This window comes from Neophocaena asiaeorientalis, unplaced genomic scaffold (assembly GCF_003031525.2).
Source record: "Neophocaena asiaeorientalis asiaeorientalis breed wild unplaced genomic scaffold, Neophocaena_asiaeorientalis_V1.1 scaffold155, whole genome shotgun sequence".
Lineage (NCBI taxonomy): Eukaryota > Metazoa > Chordata > Mammalia > Artiodactyla > Phocoenidae > Neophocaena > Neophocaena asiaeorientalis.
Window position 1 is genome coordinate 5,743,649 of NW_020173040.1, and position 20,009 is coordinate 5,763,657.

At 45.7% G+C, this 20,009-nt stretch overlaps 1 protein-coding gene across 1 annotated transcript; it reads left to right on the forward strand.

Moving 5' to 3' along the window:
- Positions 1 to 5,996: 5,996 nt before the first annotated feature.
- LOC112398282 (abhydrolase domain containing 17C, depalmitoylase) lies at positions 5,997 to 19,006 on the forward strand. The gene is made up of 3 exons (XM_024742735.1): positions 5,997 to 6,037; positions 13,398 to 13,577; positions 17,544 to 19,006. Exons 1-3 carry the CDS (start codon positions 5,997 to 5,999, stop codon positions 17,761 to 17,763), a joined length of 441 nt encoding a protein of 146 aa, XP_024598503.1. The 3' UTR covers positions 17,764 to 19,006.
- The last annotated feature ends 1,003 nt before the right edge of the window (positions 19,007 to 20,009 follow it).

The window sequence follows — 20,009 nt, forward strand, 5'->3', positions numbered from 1 at the left end:
GAAGATCTACCTGATGGGAAGTTGCAGGATGGATTGGCATGGGGAGTGACATAAGTGTGGCAGCTTGTATAGATAGAACCGGGGAGAAAGCAGGTCTGGGAGAGCAGAGGAGAAGTCAGAAATGGGACTTGATTAGGCCTGGAGATTCCCAGGTTCTGCCCTGGGAAGAAGGGAGAGGCCAGCATGGAAGCTGCTAAGTGCAAGCAGTTAGCAAGAGTCAGAGTGAGCGGTGGGTGGAAACGAGGTCAGTGGTCAGGAACTAGGATACCCACCCCCTCACCAGCCATAGAAAATGATCCACAGGAACCAAAAGGATAGGACAGGACAGGTGAGTAGTTTGAGCAGTCAGGGACCCACTGGAGCAGGGTACGCACCATGGGGATGGACAGTCAGTGGTGGTGAGGATTCCAGGAAGACCTCTGAGGAACAGACCCTGGGTACCAGTGGGGATGTTCATCATGGGGCAGTGCTCATTCTTACACTGAACCGACAGGCAGCTACTGATCGATTGACCACAAGATGCCACCACAGAGCAACGGAAGTGGTGTCAGAAACATGATCCTCTGGAAACCGTCTCCAAGACAGAAGTGACAAGGCTTAGTGACAAAGTCTATGTGAGAGGCAAAGACTGAAGTTCACCCTAACTCTTAAGCCTGTGAGGTAGAGGGTAGAATGATAGGTAGAAATGGAAAGATTTGGGGAGAGACTAGGAAGAGTCCGGTCTGGGAGGTGTTGAGTGTGCAGTGCTGGGATGCTCAGGAAGAAATATCAACAGAAAGGAGAGGGGCCGGGGGGCTGGAGCAGAGGTGAGATATCGGGAGTGAATCAACACATTGTAGAAACCCTCGCCACCCATGTATTCCATTAACACGTATTTATTGCATGATTACTATAGAACAGACGCTGTGCTATGCTAGGGTCTGGCACTGGGAGAGTTCAACAAGGGACTACATAGGAAAAGATTCCAGAGGAGGGTGAGGACTGACCTTTGAGGGATGCCCACGTAAGTGTGGGAGAAGAGAGAGGAGTGAGCAAAGGAAACAGAAGAGCGAGAAGAATCTGGCCAGTGTGATACTGGGGCAGCCACAGGCGAAGAGCATTTAAAGAATGGCATGGTCGTCTCTAGCTAAAGTTGACTGAGCACCGCTCCCTGACGCAGAAACACTTCACCCTTCACACCATCCCTTGAAAGGCAGCAGGGCCTTCGCTGACCACCAAACCCACCACCCACCTGGGAGCCCTCTCTCGTCCTGACCCCCAGGGTCCCACATAACAACTCACGCGGCGTGCCTTAGTTACTGCGCTGCATTTTGAGTTTTCCAGTATGTGTTTGTCAGAACCCACCCTGACTTTTGTCCCCTTCACTCTGGGTCATCCAAGTATTTCTACGAATTTACAGGTGAGCTGTTGCTTGAGTTTTCTCTTTACTAAAGTCTTTTCTTCTGTGGGCGTTTTCTTCCTCCTTTTTAAACGGCTGGTGCCACATACGTGTTCTGCAGATTTTTTTTTTTTAATTTTTATTGGAGTATAGTTGCTTTACAATGTTGTGTTAGTTTCTGATGTACAGCAAAATGAATCAGCTCTACATATATATATATATATATATATATATATATATATACCCATAACTGTGCCTGTCTCTATTTTTGCTTGGAAATAAGTTCATCTGTGCCATTTTTCTAGATTCCACGTATGAGCAATATTATACGATATTTGTTTTTCTCTTTCTGACTTACTTTACTCTTGCGACAGTCTCTAGGTCCATCCACGCCTCTGCAGATGACACCTTGGGGCTCTACCAGCTCCCTGTCTGACTTCTGAAACCCCGCTGCCCAGTCTGTGCCTAGGTTTGCTTTTGTTTATTTTGTTTTCTGGTCCTACCTGTCCCACACATGCAGACTTCCTGATTCCGCTGCCTAACTAACCCCTTGATACAACGTCCAACAGCTTTCACCCCCTCCACCTCCTCAGACCCGTAGCTCATCCTGACCTCAGTACTTAGCTCTGGGACTCTTCCCTGCTGGTCTTCCCTATGCAGCACCATATGCTATGTCTCGAGCTCCTTAGAGAGAAAAAATGTTAGTTCCAAGACCTAATGGGTTCTGAGCCCTCTCTGGCTCATCTGTAGACTCTGATGAGAAGCATCATGAATTTCATCTTCTAGGCTGTACAGTGAGTCCCCCACATACAAACGAGTTCAGTTCTGAGAGCGCGTTCGTAAATCCAATTTGTTCGTAAGTCCAACAAAGTTAGCCTAGGTACCCAACTAACACAATCGGCTCTATAGTACTGTACTGGAATAGGCTTATAATACTTTTCACGCAAATAAGACATAAAAGACAAACAAAAAAATAAACATTTTTAATCTTACAGTACAGTACCTTGAAAAGTACAGTAGTACCAGCTACATCACCGTTGCTTTTACGCTTGACTCTGGACATCCTGGGCTTGAACTAAAGAAACTGTACTACTGGAATCTGTACAGTGCCGTACAGTAAAGTACACAGAAGCACAGCCACTTGTAAAGGATGCACGCATGTGGCAATATACACCAGACACGTGAACTAACGTATGTGATCGGTTCGCATCTTTGAAAGCTCGCAACTTGAGGGTTCATATGTAGGGGACTTAAGGTACTTGGTGCTCTGGCCGTTTGGGTAGAGCCATGGTCTCCGTGGTGGGAAGAGGATCCATCCACTGCCTGCCCCCACCCCCACCCCTCTCCTCTGGCAGTTCTTCTCACCTAAGTCTGGGGGCTGGGGATTGATAAAAGCAGGATGGTCAGGAGGTCCAGGATTCTGGGGGTTGTAACACTGGGAATTGAAGACCAGATGGACTGTGCTTGGGTATGGGACTTAGAGAATCAGAATTCTAGCCTGGGAGAAATTTGAGGGATTAGAGCTTATGATCGAGTCAAAGAAGGGCTAAGGAACGGTACTCAAGAGGAGACTCTTAGAGATGGAGACCTTTGTTTTGTACGATATTGATGTTTAAGATGCTGTGAAACCAGGGCCTCTTCATTGGCAGCCTTGGAATTCTGATCATTAGTATCAGGACCGCCAGACCCAATTATAGCTCTTGTATAGATACATGTCTCAGCCGTTCCATATAGCCACATGCCAAGGGTCAGATCTGAGTGTCGGGACCTGCCGTGGGTCCCCAGGGCCAGCTGTGGCAGTCCTAGACGTACCCCAGCAGGAGATGGTGATGCACTAACCTGAGACTCTGCTATAAGATGAATGCATTGAATCTCACTGGCTAAGAATGGCTTTTCCCTAGAGATCCACGTGCAGACAACACCTACTTACACATTTAAGTCAGGACCGCAGATTGCGTGAGGAGGTCCAGGGAGAGTCTGCTAAGAACGTGTGTCTGTCTGACATGCAAATATAGCTGTAGTTGACTCATAGCAAATGAAGGCCTTTGTCCACATGGCTTTTACCCTGGCCTGACCTTGAATCTCTTACCTCATCTGCTGTGACATCCTGTGTCCTAATGACTCAGATTTAGACCTGGCTTCTGCTTGTCTCCCCATACTTTTGTATACATTCCTTGCCTCCCCAACTGGCTATAAGCTCCTTCTGCACCCCCAGAGGTTCCATGCCTAGTCCAAAAGAGGTGCTCAGTAACTACTTTTTTGAATGCATTATTTAAAAAAAATAGGTGACATCTTCCAGGTGTAGAAACGAATCCACAGTTTGCATAATCACCAAGCTAATCGGTCACTGCCAGAAGTAAGTTTAGATCTTTAGCTGAATTGGTCATGTAACCGTCCACTCCTTTTCATAATTTGTCTTCATCCTGACTTTGGACACTGGATTGGCAACAGAGGGGAATATAGTTTTTAGAATTTTACCTGATGACTGAGTTATTGAGAAGGTTTTGAGGGGAGAAAATAACGAATTTGGTTTTAGACACGTTGAGTTTGGAATTTATCCATCACAGATAACAGTATTAAATTCATAGCCTCCCCACTCACTTGACCTTGGACAAGTTACTTAACTTTTACTATCAAGTTCCTCAGATATAAAACGGGGACAAGAATATCCCCCTCCCAGGATCACTGGAAGATGGAATGAGGCGTGAGGTCAGGGCCAGCACTGAGAACCAAGGCGGGCGCAAGGGACATTGTATTCGATCCACCTCCCTTCCCTTCAGGCAGGGGGGGCATTCTGCTCTGTCTCAGGACAAAGGCCAGGGCTAGAAGTAAATATTTGAGAATCAGCAGAGAGTTAATAGTTGAGGCCTGGGATTCAGTGAAATCATTTGGAGACAACATGTAAGAGTGCAATAGGAAGGGGACTTCCCTGGCGGTCCAGTGGTTAAGACTCAGCGCTTCCACCGCAGGGGGCATGGGTTCGATCCCTGGTCGGGGAACTAAGATCCCGCATGCTGTGTGGTGCGGCCACATAAAATTTAAAATAAAACAAAAGCAAAAAAAAAAAAAGAATGCAGTAGGAAGTCTACAGCAGGAGGAGTGGAGTCAGGGAAGGGGCCAAGCCCGCTGGTGGTGGGGACGGGGGAGGAACTAAGAGCAGCTCAATGTCTCAGAGGCCCAGGAATGGAGTTGAAGAAGAAAGACATCATTCTTAGCGTGAACTGCCGAGGAGAAGTCAAGTTGGATGCGGGGGCTTCCCTGGTGGCGCAGTGGTTGAGAGTCCGCCTGCCGATGCAGGGGACATGGGTTCGTGCCCCGGTCCGGGAAGATCCCACATGCCGCGGGGGGCGCTGGGCCCGTGAGCCATGGCCGCTGAGCCTGCGCGTCGGGAGCCTGTGCTCCACAACGGGAGAGGCCACAACAGTGAGAAGCCCGCGTCCCGCAAAAAGAAAAAAAAAAAAAAAAAAACTGGATGAGGAGAGGGAAAAAGCGGTTGGACCTGGCATTTCTGATAGCAGCTTTCGGGACATTGTGGGAGGAGAGGGTGGGTTTCAGGGGCCTTTGTTAGGGTTGAGGATGCAGTAGGGAAGCAGAGGTAAGAGATGGGGCCGTCATTTAAAGGATGAAGCACCCGTGAAGACAGGCCCTTTCTTAGCTTCAGAGACTTGGAGACGTGTGTTGCGTTGGGAATAAGACTGGAATTCGGCGTGGGTGGGGATGAAATTCTCAAAGTCCTGGGAGGGTGGGAATCCAGCGCTCAGGTGGAAGGTTAGACCTGGGATGGAAAAGCAGTGCCTCTTCCAGACACGCCGGGGAGCAGGGGGAAACAGCAGAGGAAGGAGAGCTGGTAGGCGTAGGACGGGAGGGACGGCATCCTTGTCTCCCGATTGAAGTCATCCACCCAGCGACTGGTGTGTTTGTAGCTGAGCAATGCGGAAGTTTACTTGTAAAAGCCTGCCTTGCGGATTGGACGCGTTGAAGAAAACATTGTAGGCCGATGCTGCCGTTCCTCCCGTCTCTGTATCTTGCCCACAAAGGTGGTACGAGCGAGAAGAAATCACTTTTAATGTTTTGCTATCGTCGTACCCGAAAATAGCAAATTCTAAGTAAAAATGCAGAAAATCCTGCCTGCCTACGTGTCATGTCTGCCTGCTACAAAACTGTCCTGTTCCAGGTTGGGAGGGTTTAACATCCGTTTTACTTTAGGATAAAGGTTTTGGACTTTGGGATTGTTGATGTTTTTGAAGAAAATACTTTGCACTTAATCCTGCTCTTTTGTGAAAAGCTGTGATCTTTAAATGCCCTGTATTTCACACAGACTTAGTAATAGATTCCATTTACCATCTCTCTTTTTATCCTTTATCTTTTAATTGAATTTGAGAGGTAAAAGGTCTATAGGATCTGGTCTGACCCTTTTTACTCAGTATCAAACAATGGTTAGTTTGAGGAATCCACAAACCCGCTGGAATTTCTACGTATGGAAGATCTCTAAGTAAGGGGAATTTACATTTTTAAAAAGTCCCAAGAAATTCAGATACCTCTCATTTTGGAACCATTGGTATAGAGGTCATCAGTCTTCTAGCTTTTTTTTGGTCAAAAACAACACCCTAGTGGTACCATGAAAAGGACCCTCCACTTCAACATCCTCATGTGCAAGCGGTGGGTGTTGGAACAGAGGCCTCTTAGAGTTTTCCCGAAAATCTTCCATACCTTCAAAGAATTAGCCCCATCCCCCACCTCCCAGGCATCTCATGTGTTGTCAGACAGTATAATAAACAGTCCAATAAACAGGGAAAAACAGTGGGAAAGTCCTCAATGTAATACTGACAAATCTGAACACTTCACTAGCATGTTACAGTTTTCAAAGCCTTTTAAATACAGACACTGTAAAGAAAGCTTGCTGACTCCATGCAAAAAGGTCCGGCAATACCGTTTCCTTTATTTATTTATTTTACCAAATCACTACCTAATAATTACCCGAATTAGAAATGAAAATTTGAAAGAAGAAACATTACCATTATTATCATTTTAATATATTACACTCAAGTCCCTTTTCCATATATAGATTTTGTTGGAAGGAACATAATTGTGACCCTGTTTTTTGTAGGCTGCTTTTTATGGAATATTTCAACATGAGTTTTCCCCACATTAGCTCTTGAGGCATAATTTTTAATGGCCTCATGTTTCCTTAGGAGATTTGTTTTTAGCACAAAATCTATCATGAGTTGTAACAGTTTTGAGGAGGGTTGTCTCCATATCTGAAATATCTGGTGAACTTTTAAAAAATATTTTTTGTTGCGAAATATAACAGATAGAAGTAGCCAGATAGAAATGTTCATAAGATGTACATATCCGGCTTAATGAACTGTAAAAGAAACACTCGTGACAAGACACAGACTATAGGGACTTCCCTGGCGGTCCAGTGGTTAAGACTCCATGCTCCCACTGCAGGGGGCAAGGGTTCGAGCCCTGGTCAGGGAACTAGGATAGGATCCGGCATGCCGAGTGGCATAGCCAAAAAAAAAAAAAAAAAAAGACATAGACTATAACCAGCGATCCATAAGCCCCCCCAAAATGACATGCTTCTTCCCAGCCATAACCCGTTCCCCTCCCCCATCCTTAACCGCTATCCTGGTTTTTAGGGCTTCACTTCCTTGCTTTTCTTTCAGTTAAGTATCCCTAGACAGTGAAGTTTAATTTGGGTGGGTTTAAGTTTTCTGCACATGGTGTTGTATAGCATGTGTTCTCTTGTGTCTGCCTCTTCCGATTAACAGCAAGCCTTTAAGATTCATCATCGTTGCCCTATGATATTCTGTGGCACGACTTCACCCCCATCCACTTATCCGCCCTGCTGTTGACACCCCTTAAGGGTTGTCTCCAACCGCTCACAAATGGTCTTGAAGACATTTCTAATCTGTGTGAATATACCTGGGAGTAGAATTGCTAGGTCACTGGGTACGTGTTATTATGTCTTCACTTTTACTTTTTGTAAAGGGCTTCTATCAACTTAACAACCCCATCAGGAGTGAATGAAAGCTCCTGTGGTCACATTTTTGTCAATACTTGATATTGTCAACTTTTAAATTTTTGTTAGTATCACATTGTGGTTTTCATCGGTGAAATTTCATTTCGTTTTTACTAATGAAGTTGAGTTTCCCTCCCTCCCTCCCTCCCTTTCTTCCCTCCCTGCCATTTAGATTTCTTCTTTTATGAAATGCCCATTTTGTAAAATGCTGCTTTTCTGTATTTGGTCATTTTTTCCCCCACTGATGTATTCTTTATATTTTGTAGATGTGAGCCCTTTGTTGGTTATATGTGTGGCAAATATCCTTTCCCACTTGCCTTTTTACTTTCTTACTGATGTCTTCTGATGACCGGATGTTCTTTATTTTAATGTCATGCCAGTTGTCATATTTTCCCCTATTTAATGGCTACTGTTTTACGTGATGAAGTTTTCCAGTGAAAACGTCGAGTTGCAAAGTGTCTGTTGTCATTAAGGCTACGAATGTCTGTGTGTCAAAGGTGGAATTTGTTGAGATTGGTACTGGGTGTGTCCTGGTGCCTGTGAGTGGAAAGCTGAAAGCTGAGGGTCCTTCAGTGAAATACTCAGGCTTCTCCATAAGGCGTTTCAAGATCATGATCTCAGAGGATGGACAGATTCAGGGCCCTCAAGAGAAAAGGCTGTTCCAGTAACCACACACCCACCTCTGCTCCTTCAGTCTGTGCCCATTCCTCCTTTACTTATTCAATGTGGCCCCCAAGGTCCATGGAGCAGGATATAAAACACAGTATCAAGATACTGAGAAAAACACCCGTCAGAATGGCCATCATCAAAAAATCTACAAACAAGGGCTTCCCTGGTGGCGCAGTGGTTGAGAGTCCGCCTGCCGATGCAGGGGACGCGGGTTTGTGCCCCATTCCGGGAAGATCCCACATGCGGCGGAGCGGCTGGGCCCGTGAGCCATGGCCGCTGGGCCTGCGCGTCCGGAGCCTGTGCTCTGCAGCGGGAGAGGCCACAGCAGTGAGAGGCCTGTGTACCGCAAAAAAAAAAAATCTACAAACAATCAATGCTGGAGAGGGTGTGGAGAAAAGGGAACCCTCTTACACTGTTGGTGGGAATGTAAACTGATACAGCCACTATGGAGAACAGTATGGAGGTTCCTTAAAAAACTAAAAATAGAACTACCATATGACCCAGCAATCCCACTACTGGGCATATACCCTGAGAAAACCATAATTCAAAAAGAGTCATGTACCACAGTGTTCATTGCAGCACTATTTACAATAGCCAGGACATGGAGGCAACCTAAGTGTCCATCGACAGATGAATGGATAAAGAAGATGTGGTACATATATACAATGGAATATTACTCAGCCATAATAAGAAATGAAATGAAGTTATTTGTAGTGAGGTGGATGGACCTAGAGTCTGTCATACAGAGTGAAGTCAGAAAGAGAAAAACAAATACCATATGCTAACACATATATATGGAATCTAAAAAAAAAAAGGTTCTGAAGAACCTAGGGGCAGGACGGGAATAAAGACGCAGATGTAGGGAATGGACTTGAGGACATGGAGAGGGGGAAGGGTAAGCTGGGACGAAGTGAGAGAGTGGCATGGACATATATACACTACCAAGTGTAAAATAGATAGCTAGTGGGAAGCAGCGCATAGCACAGGGAGATCAGCTCGGTGCTTTGTGACCACCTAGAGGGGTGGGATAGGGAGGGTAGGAGGGAGATGCAAGAGGGAGGGGATATGGGCATATATGTATGCACATAGCTGATTCACTTTGTTATACAGCAATTATACTCCAATAAAGATGTTAAAAAAAAAAGATGCTGAGAAAATAGGTTTGACTATAACAATAGTACTCATTAGTGGGATAGGTTATCCTATGTGATTCTCATCATTCCGCAAATTTGATCAAAGAAGGTAAGGGCGAGTCTGATGCCATTTCAATACGGAAGTCTTCTGCTTTATTTTTGATTTTTAGTATTAATCATCTCTTAATCCTCTGTCCTTCAATAACTACATTCAGTTTTCATTTTCCTCTTCCTCTTCCTTTTTTGATTTATGATCTATTTGTTTATCATTAATAGCACAATATCCTGCCACGGGACGGCCACTGTGGAAAGAGCCTACACTTCACATGTGTGGTTTGGAGGTGCTCTTACCTTCAGGTGCCTTGTGACCCCCACACCCCACCGCATGCAGCATCCCATGGCCCTCGTGCTTTGGGATGTCATAGCCTACTTTTGATGCAAATTGTGGGGGGAGAAGGAGACCCCTAATCTTATTTTATTTTTAATTTTTTTGTGGTACGCGGGCCTCTCCCATTGTGGCCTCTCCCGTTGCGGAGCACAGGCTCCGGATGCGCAGGCTCAGTGGCCATGGCTCACGGGCCCAGCCACTCCGCGGCATGTGGGATCTTCCCGGACCGGGGCACGAACCCGTGTCCCCTGCATCGGCAGGCGGACTCTCAACCACTGTGCCACCAGGGAAGCCCCCTAATCTTATTTATACTTCCCCCTCCAAGGGACTTTGAACTCTCAGTTAAATTCGACTGAAATGGACCTCCTAGTCCATCAAAGAAGGAATTCCGTGGCAGTTACAGTGGAGGGAGGTCCCTGGGGTAACTTTCCTCCAGTAAAAAGCATCACCCTGGGTGATGGCCTGCTGATGCACTAGAACAGCGTTCGTTTCTCACATCTCTCATCATTTCATCCTGATTGAAGGGATTTATGTTTTAAAAGCTATGGTCTCTGACATAGGGATTTAAGGCACAGAATGCTGCAGACATGAGTTCCTTCCTCAAACCTTCCATCAAAACTCCTTTTGCTGACCTTTATTTTTTTTTTTGCGGTACGCGGGCCTCTCACTGTTGTGGCCTCTCCCGTTGCGGAGCACAGGCTCCGGACGCGCAGGCTCAGCGGCCATGGCTCACGGGCCCAGCCGCTCCGCGGCATGTGCGATCCTCCCGGACCGGGGCACAAACCCGTGTCCCCCGCATCGGCAGGCGGACTCTCAACCACTGCGCCACCAGGGAAGCCCAACCATTTTTTAATAACCTGTTCTTCCAACTGAAATGAAGCCCAGGCAAGAACGTCAGACAAGACGTGCATCTTGGGACCCCCCTCCACAGGCACAGTTGTATTAGATGGTGTCAAAGTTCAAAGGGCTGGGGCCACACAGAAACTTCCCTTTAGAAAGAGAGGGTGCCTCCTCGTTCTGAGCAGGTGATTTCCTACCTGCGTCTGGGGAGGAGAGAGCATCTCTTTTTTGTTGGTTGGTTTGTCTTCGATTTTTACATTCCTGTTTCCTGTTCCCTGTAGGATTCTTAATAGTCCCTTACCTATCTCCCTGGTCCCTTTTTATGCTCTGTCATGCCCTGCATGCTGCAGGGAGATGAATCTTCACGAAGCACAGCCTTGTTCCTGTTCCCTTGACCTGAACATCTCCAGTGGCCCCTCACCTCCTCCAGGACAAGCTCTACCTCCTTATCTTCCCCCTGATGGCCTGCCCAGCCTCACCTCAGCCCTCCAGCCCCCCAAGCTGCTCCCTGGACTCCACCCCGGCCCTGTGTGACTTCATGCTGCTTACTGACGGTCCTTTTTATCCCCACGTGTTCAGCTCCTATCCGCCCCTCTCGGCACAGCCCAGATGTCGCCTCTCTATAAAGCACAGAACAGCACTTACCAGCCAGAAATAGCCATTCCCTCCCCAGATTCCTTCCTAAGGGCCCCCATTTTCCTGTGAAGTTTGAGGGAGCCTGAGGGGGAGGCAGCTCAGTGAAATCCTGCCACCCGGCTCAGCTCTAGACTGACAGTTCTTTTCACTGAAGGCTGTTATCAGAAAGCATGTCCTAGGGATAAAATGGAAAAGTGTATTTAAAAAAAAGAATGTATAGGATTTCCCTGGTGGTGCAGTGGTTGAGAATCTGCCTGCCAATGCAGGGGACACGGGTTCGAGCCCTGGTCCGGGAAGATCCCACATGCTGCGGAGCAACTAAGCCCACGTGCCACAACTACTTGAGCCTGTGCTCTAGAGCCCGTGAGCCACAACTCCTGAAGCCCGTGCACCTAGACCCCGTGCTCCGCAGCAAGAGAAGCCGCTGCAATGAGAAGGACGTGCGTTGCAAGGAAGAGTAGCTCCCGCTCGCCGCAACTAGAGAAAGCCCAAGCACAGCAATGAGGACCCAATGCAGCCAAAAATAAATAAATAAAGATTTTTTAAAAATTAAAAAGAAAATGTATATGCGTATAACTGAGTCACTTTGCTGTATAGTAGAAGTTGGCACATTATAAATCAACTACTTCAATTAAAAATAATAATGTAATAATAATAAACTACATTACCCAGCAAAAAAAAAGAAAGAAAAGAAAGCACGTCCTACTGCCCTGTAAACTACAGTGGGTATTTATGCAAAGAAGTTGGAATCGTTGGGTTATAGCCTTCAACTTCACCAGATAATATCACATTATCTTCCCAAGGGCTCATACCAATTTATATTCCTGCAGCAATGTCACAGACTTCCACTTTTCCATGTCCTTGCTATATCCCTTGACATTGTCTGACTTTTTAGTTTTTGCCTTTCTTTTAGCTGTAAAACAATAAATTGTGGATTTAATTTGCATGTTCACATACTAACGAGGTTGAGCATCACATCTTTTTTTTAAAGTTTTTTTTATTTTTTTATTTATCATTATTTATTTTTGGCTGCCTTGGGTCTTCATTGCTGCGCATGGGCTTTCTCCAGTCGCGGCGAGCGGGGGCTACTCTTTGTTGAGGTGCACGGGCTTCTCACTGCGGTGGCCTCTCCTATTGCAGAGCATGGGCTCCAGGTGCGTGGGCCTCACCAGTTGTGGCACAGCGGGCTTGGTAGTTGTGGCTCACGGGCTCCAGAGCGTAGGCTCAGCAGTTGTGGCGCATGCTCCACGGCATGTGGGATCTTCCCGGACCAGGGCCTAAACCTGTGTCCCCTGCATCGGCAGGCGGATTCTTAACCACTGCGCCACCGGGGAAGCCCGAGCATCACATCTTTTTACGTGTTTACTAGGCATCATGTTTTCTTTTCTGCGATATGTCTTCATTTCTTTTGTCTGTCTTTTTCTTCTTTATTTCTACGTACTCTTTATATATTCTGGATATCCTTTGTAGGTTCATATGTAGCGTACCTGTTTTCCTGGGATTCGTCTGTTTTGTTCCTCCATCACATCTGGGGTGCTTGTCCTTCTGCTTGGGCCAGGGTAGCTCACCATCACGTCTCCTCCCCACCAACGGGAAGGGGAGGGCATGGAGCCTTCCGTTTAAAGTTATGACCTGCAGGTTGTCCCTGTCACCTTTGCTCACAGCCCACACCCACAGCTGAGTTGTCTGCACACCAGGCTGCCAGGCAGGCCAGGAGATGAAGCCTGTATTCCACACAGCTGTTTACCCAACTAAACCTTGGCAGACAGCGGAGGGGGAGACCGTTGATGGATTGAAAGACTCGGAAGAGTTAAACCCCAAGGAGAGGCTATAGAAAATATATTTGCCTTTAATTGTCTCCCAGTACCTTTTCCTGATGATAAATGTTCATTTCTTTGGTATTTTATTAAAACTTCACTTCAAGGACTCTCATTATGATCTAGCAAACACGCTTCTGTTTTTATTTCAGAAATACATTTAGGATGGTCAAAGAAACTCAGGAGGGGAGAGTAGGAAATGAAATGACTCTGGGAACACTGAAATAAAGTTTATGATGCACTCATATAGTTAATTTCCAGAAAAAAATGTCGTGTTCATTATTTTTGCAAAAATTGTCGAGGACAGAATCTCAGTCACTTAGTCCTGAGATAGGCCCCTAACATTTTTGTGGCGTTCACATCCATCTTCAGCTATAGGGTACCCGTGAGATGATGTGGTTCTAAACTGGCAGGTGTGGGAGTTTCGTGAGCTCATGATACTGTGCTGTTGGTCTCACTCTCTCTTTCTTTCACACATCAGCTAACGGCCCGTGCCCTCTGATTTCTCCAGGTATGGCGTAAGCCCCGAGAACATCATCCTGTATGGTCAGAGCATCGGGACTGTCCCCACGGTAGACCTGGCCTCCAGGTACGAGTGTGCAGCCGTAATTCTCCATTCGCCTCTGATGTCTGGATTGCGCGTGGCTTTTCCCGATACCAGGAAAACGTACTGCTTTGATGCTTTCCCCAGGTAAGCTCACTCCTGTCCAACAAGTGCTAAGGCGTCCAGTGACCCAACTTCACATCAGATGCCACCGTTAATTGTGGGCTACTAATAAATGTCTCCTGAATGCAGCCGGACGTCAGCCCCTGTGCTGCGCTCCTCAGGGAACGTGGGGGTGGATATGACATGTACACCAGCCGGAAACCTGGTCCTCTGGGCTGGACTCATTTGTAAAAACAATCTACCAGATGATGTATAAGGACCTTGCTTGTACCGATATCCAGGATTAACTGGTTTAGCTGGATGTGCAGGATAAAAAAAAAGTGCCCACATGTCTTAAAGGAACATCTAGTTCAGTGTTCTTTCATTCGCTCAGATGGACATGTATTGTTGAATCACGAGAGCTAAATGCAGAATCTGTGATGAGGCCATTAGCAGTGGTCTAGACACTCAAAGAAAAACCGCAAGCATCCCCAATTTTGAAATTTCTGTTACGTTTTCAGTCAGGCCGATAGGTAAGAGAAAAAGTGACGTGAGCTATTTGCAAGCTGGTAATGGGCTGCAGGGACCGTGTAAGTGGATGGTCTTTCCCTCCCCTCCCCACCGCCCCAGGCCAGTGCGACCACTCATTCCTCCTGCCGCCCACTTGTCCCTGAAGACCCCCTCCCCTGCAGAGGGGCCGGCACCCTCCGCTGGAAGCATGTGCATGAGAGCCCACAGCCGGCCCCCCTCCTGCCGGCGCCCCAGGGGCAGCAGAGCCCCTGCCACCCCAGTCCCTGCCGTTTTCTAGTCCCCTGATAGAAGGAAGAAAAACGGGCAGCTGTATATACATGCAAAAGCAGCGAGCACACTGCTTTCTTGAATACCTCTCTGAAAACTTCTGCTTGTTTTTTAAAATCAAAGCTGAGGAAAGTATTTACTAAAACCTATTTGCCCATGGTACGTTGCTAAACGGGCCGAGGTTCTGACAACAGGACTCACACGGCCACACTGTAGAAAAAGCCTCAACAGAAGAATGTACAGTTTTCGGATTTTGATTGACCCATTCATTGCTGTCATTCTGTTATTGCTGGGAGAGAAAAAGAACATCATTTGGTTACATAAACATCTGTTCCACAGACTGGCCTGTTTCACAAGAAGAAACTTTCTCTTAACACCTTGGGTGAACTTCATTTCTGTGCACCCTGTACCAGGTTCAATGAAGTTCAGCTTCATGGGAAAGTTGAACGAACTGCAAATTTCCAGTGGCGTGGCTGAGAATGCTAAGTAGGGCCCATGTGCGACTCAAATGTGGCCTTATTTGCGCTGAATGGGTATTGAGAGGCCAGTTTGTTGAAAGGGACATATTTAGCATGTTTGCGGGAAGCTATGCTAGGAGTTACCCTGGCAACAAAATGAATCGGTTTTCCCCCTGACTCTTAAATTAGCATATACCTTAAAGTACAGCCACGACAACTAATTATAGCTTATTCATTAATAGGAAACCAGCAACTAGTCTTTACTGGGTTTGTCTGATCTGCCAGTCCACGGCTAAACATTTCACGCCTCTTATCTCACAAGACTCATTTTATAGTTAGGAAACTGAGGCTTAGAAAGCTAAGCGATTTAAGCTGCTTAATTAAGGTTGGTGAGTGGAAACAGCCAGAAAAGGCCATTCATCCTTTTCAGTACCATAAAGTATTAATATGATAGATTTCAAACCATTAACAGTCACATGGACTTTCATCATTAATTGAATTTGGGGAATGTTTTCTTACGGTGTCCATTGCTACCAAATGCACACTTGCCTCTGTGTCCCTCTCTCTCTCTTTTTAAAAAAAATTTATTAATTTAATTTATTTATTTCTGGCTGTGTTGGGTCTTCGTTGCTGCGCGTGGGCTTTCTCTAGTTGCGGCGAGTGGGGGCTGCTCTTCATTGTGGTGCGTGGGCTTCTCGTTGCGGTGACCTCTCTTGTTGTGGGCACTAGGCACACGGGCTTCTCATTGCGGTGACCTCTCGTTGTGGGCACTAGGCACACGGGCTTCTCACTGCGGTGACCTCTCTTGTTGTGGGCACTAGGCACACGGGCTTCAGTAGTTTGTGGCACACGGGCTCAGTAGTTGTGGCTCATGGGCTTAGTTTCTCCACCGCATTTGGAATCTTCCCGGAGCAGGGCTCAAACCCATGTCCCCTGCATTGGCAGGCAGATTCTTAACCACTGCGCCACCAGGGAAGTCCCTGCCCCTGTCTTTAAAGGAAGGCACTTTCCCATTTCTTTTTTAGTATTAAAAAAATAGAGATAAGGAGTCCTGATTATTATTTGGTTGGTGGTTTAATTTTCTTTTACCTCCTTTACATTTAGAATCAGATGGTGGCATTTAACCTCAGGTACATCCATCCTCCAGGTTGCAGAGTCTCCTAACTCATGCAGCATGGAGCTGTCAGTAAATAGATTTTTAAATGGAATATAACTGGACTATTGCATTCTTAGAAGTCACTTTAAAATTTAAATATAAGAGGAAAGTAGATTTCTAAACAAGATTCCTGATCTGCAAAATTGACCCCTTCCACAGTGGCCCTGATCTTGGCAAATGACATGGCTGATGAAATTTTGCAGTCTTCCCGGATGTCTTGAGGTGACCGGCAACTTCCTGAGTTGTTAATAAGGCTCTGTGACAGCTGTTTGTAGATCTTTGGAATGTGTAATGGATGTCAGAGCTCTGTACTATCACCACAGCCTCATGTCTGTCCTTTAATGATCTCTCCAAGCTTCAGTTACCTCCTTGGTTTAGCAGAGATGGTCCTTCCTCTTTCACTGTGGCTCATTGGAGATGCAATGCGGTTTTGTATGTGAAGTGCAAAGCACCTGGCTGTGGTCAATGCTGAGTAAATGTTAGCTATGACTTTTAACAAAATGATCCCTACGGGTAGTACCAATTTGATCCCTCTGTAACTTTGGCTAGGATCAGATACAGAAAGTCAACAGTAAAGGGGGCCTCTGGCAGGAGGCCAGAATGGACAGAGGGTCGCCTGCCTCCATGTGTTTGCAGGTGAAATGACAGTTACCACTGTCAGAGAAGTTGCCTACACATGCAGCCCAACGAGGTTTACAGTCTTCTTAATTCCTCTTTGGGAAACGCTCTCAGAGTCTGCAGCACATTCTTTTGGAGATGCCCAAATATTCATCCTTTGTGGGTAGCTTTGATTTTTGTAAACAGTCAGAAATCATTCAGAATTCAATCTAGATGTTGTACATTAAGTTTTCAAGCTAACTAGTATGGTTTTTATTTTCAAATGAGGTATTTGTTTCTATGAAATGAGGTTTCTGAGGATCTTGTTAATCGATGCTGAAGGTGGCTTACACGGAAAGAGTCCTGAAAACTTGAGTGGCTGTGGATTCAGTGCTCAGATTTCAAAAGAGACGTCCATTCTGGTATGTTAAGGTCTAGCTTGTTTATTTAAAAAAAAAAATCCTCTCTCCAAAATATGAATATATCAGAAATATTCGTTACTGGATTGCTAGTCTGACGACATTTAGGAGTTCTGTTTTTAATAAAATACTTTGACAGAAACACAATGTGGCTAAATGCAGTGTGGTATTCTCAGTTGGATCTTGGAACAGAAAAACTTCATGGAAAGTGGAAAAACTTCAGTGGAAAAACTCATGAAATCCAAATAAAGTCTGGAGTTTGGTGACGTACCGACGCTGGTTTTCGGTTTTGAGCAATGTACTATTGGTAACGTGTGGTGTTGGCCTTACGGGAAAGGGGTTGGGGTGGATAGGAGCTCTGTGTTATCCTTGTACCTTTCCTGTAAATCCAGAATTATTGCAAAATGCAAAATTAACTTTTTAAAAAGTGAATTACTAGAAAAGTGAGGGGGGAAAACACCCTCGCGTGCTTACCTCCCTTGCCTGTGGACACCGACTCGGTTCCATTAAGTGTGATGTCTGTCATCTGTGAGCATAACTAAAGGAGCCCTTTTTCTCCCCCTCCCCCTTTCCTGTCTTGCAGCATTGACAAGATATCTAAAGTTACCTCTCCCGTGTTGGTCATTCACGGTACAGAGGACGAGGTCATCGATTTCTCCCATGGCCTGGCCATGTACGAGCGCTGTCCCCGGGCCGTGGAGCCCCTCTGGGTCGAAGGGGCTGGCCATAATGACATAGAGCTTTATGCACAATACCTAGAAAGGCTAAAACAGTTCATATCTCACGAACTTCCTAATTCCTGAAGAAGATGACTTGATTTTACCTCATCTACTGTGAACACAGGAATCCTCGGTTTTGCACATGCTTTAACTGGATAGCTGTCATGGCGGGATAACCACGAGGAAGTGCCCAGCTTTTCAGGCGTCCTACTCAAAGAGCTGAGGGCATCTCGGTCTTTCATATCCAGAGGTTCTACTAACTCACACATCATGTCAAACTGAACAGTTGTGATTCCCAGCTTCATCGCCTTGCAGAATGGGAATGAGAGCTGAGTGGGGGGACCGTTTTCTCCTGCTGTAAAAGATGCTCACACCCCTTTCTATTCCTTACCCACCACGTAGGATTCATTTATGCAGGACTCAGCCTCTCTCCACCCGTGTTCTCAGTATGTGAGCTGCAGCTCTCTTTCAGCCACTAGATTCATGGGTCCAATCCATTTGTGAAGCTGTGATAGTGTAACTGGAAACCATCGTGATGAAAATTCCTTCGTTAATTTTTGTTCACACTCCGATCTTTCCCCCAAACAAATCAATTAAAGGGTAATTTACTGGAACTATCATGAACGACTTCATCAACTGGAACCATATGAATATAACTGGAATATTCTTAAAAGGAAACTGGGGTTTTTTTTTAAGTGTAAATTTATTACTAGTCCACAGAGTTTTAATATTTTGATCGTCTGGTTGGTCTAACAAAGAACCTAGCCGACCTTCCTTCTGTAAAGTCCTCCTTGTAGGCTTTTTTAAAGTACTGTACATATATGCAATTACATTGTGCATAGATTCTTAATGGGTAGTTTTCTTTTGTCAGGCCACAACAATGAACTGCAGATTCCTTGTTTGTAATGTAAATGATTGAATACATTTTGTTAATACGTTTTTATTCCTATGTTTTGCTATTAAAAAATTTTATAACATTTCCAAGACAAAGAATTACAAGTTTATGCTTTGAAAAATTTATGTAATTAAAATTTCACTCAACTAATCTTTTTAGTTTAGGAGTTATTTGGGTTTTGACACTGGAGTTGCGCCAGTAAGCATCAGAAGTGTCAGATGCTTAAAATTGCTACACTACTTGTGTTGGTTGGGGGTTTGGGTTCTTTGGTTTTATTAAAAAAAATTTTTTTTTTCCAAATTTAAAAGCCTTAAATGTACTGTAAGCCTCAGATTGTTGTACAGCTGGATTGCGGTTGATTGCCAGTTTGTGTACTGTTGCTTGGATGCGACACAGCGGTTGGTCACGGAATAAAGGATGCATGGATCAGAATGTGCGGGCTCATGCAGTTTTTTTCCTTTACCTCTCCATCAAAGAAAACATCCTGTCTAGATTTAAGAAGAAACCCTCGGAGCTTACAAGCGTCACTACCTTTCTCAAAGTGTATGTGTTTTTTTTAACTTTTTATTTTATATTGGAGTATAGTTGATTAACAAAGTTGTGATAGTTTCAGGTGTACAGCAAAGTGATTCAGTTACACATATACATGGATCTATTCTTTTTCAAATTCTTTTCCCATTTAGGTTGTTACATAATATTGAGCAGAATTCCCTGTGCTATGCAGTAGGTCTCAAGGTGTGTGTTTTTGTTCTCTAAAAGACCATAGATAGGGCTTCCCTGGTGGCGCAGTGGTTGAGAGTCTGCCTGCGAACGCAGGGGACGCGGGTTCGAGCCCTTGTCTGGGATGATCCCACATGCCGCGGAGCAATTTGGCCCGTGAGCCACAACTGCTGAGCCTGCGCGTCTGGAGCCTGTGCTCCGCAACGGGAGAGGCCGCGATAGTGAGAGGCCCGCGCACCGCGATGAAGAGTGGCCCCCGCCCGCAGCAACTAGAGAAGGCCCTCACACAGAAACGAAGACCCAACACAGCCAAAATAAAAATAAATAAAAATTAAAAAGAAAAAGACCCTAGATAACTTTTGAAGAAGCCAAGATGTAAAGCCTGTAGCAGTAAAGTACAGGTGGCATCCAAATAGAGAGGGCAGTGGATTCTGGCTGTGAAACAAGAACGATGAAGGCAATCTCACTGTGACCCGGCTAGGAGGGAGAACAGGCCTGTTTCTTTGGAAAACCGGAGCTGAGTCTTTTCAGTCCTTTGATCACTGACTAGAAAAAGAGCAACTGAGGGATGCTTGTTTTCAACTCTCAGAACACCCCTTCTGGGCACGCAGGAAGAGAAATGGTGGTGGAGGGAAGGTGTAAGGGCGTGGGCTGTGCTCCCGTGAGTGTGTGTCCCAGCACATTGCAGGCTACTTCCTGGTCTTAGATCAGTACC

Excerpts from the sequence above, each read along its gene's own strand:
- LOC112398282 (XM_024742735.1), top strand. The coding sequence starts at position 5,997 with ATGAAAAGGACCCTCCACTTCAACATCCTCATGTGCAAGCG. Across the intron at positions 6,038-13,397 it reads AACATCCTCATGTGCAAGCG|GTATGGCGTAAGCCCCGAGA; the intron begins GTGGGTGTTGGA and ends TGATTTCTCCAG. Across the intron at positions 13,578-17,543 it reads TGCTTTGATGCTTTCCCCAG|CATTGACAAGATATCTAAAG; the intron begins GTAAGCTCACTC and ends CCTGTCTTGCAG.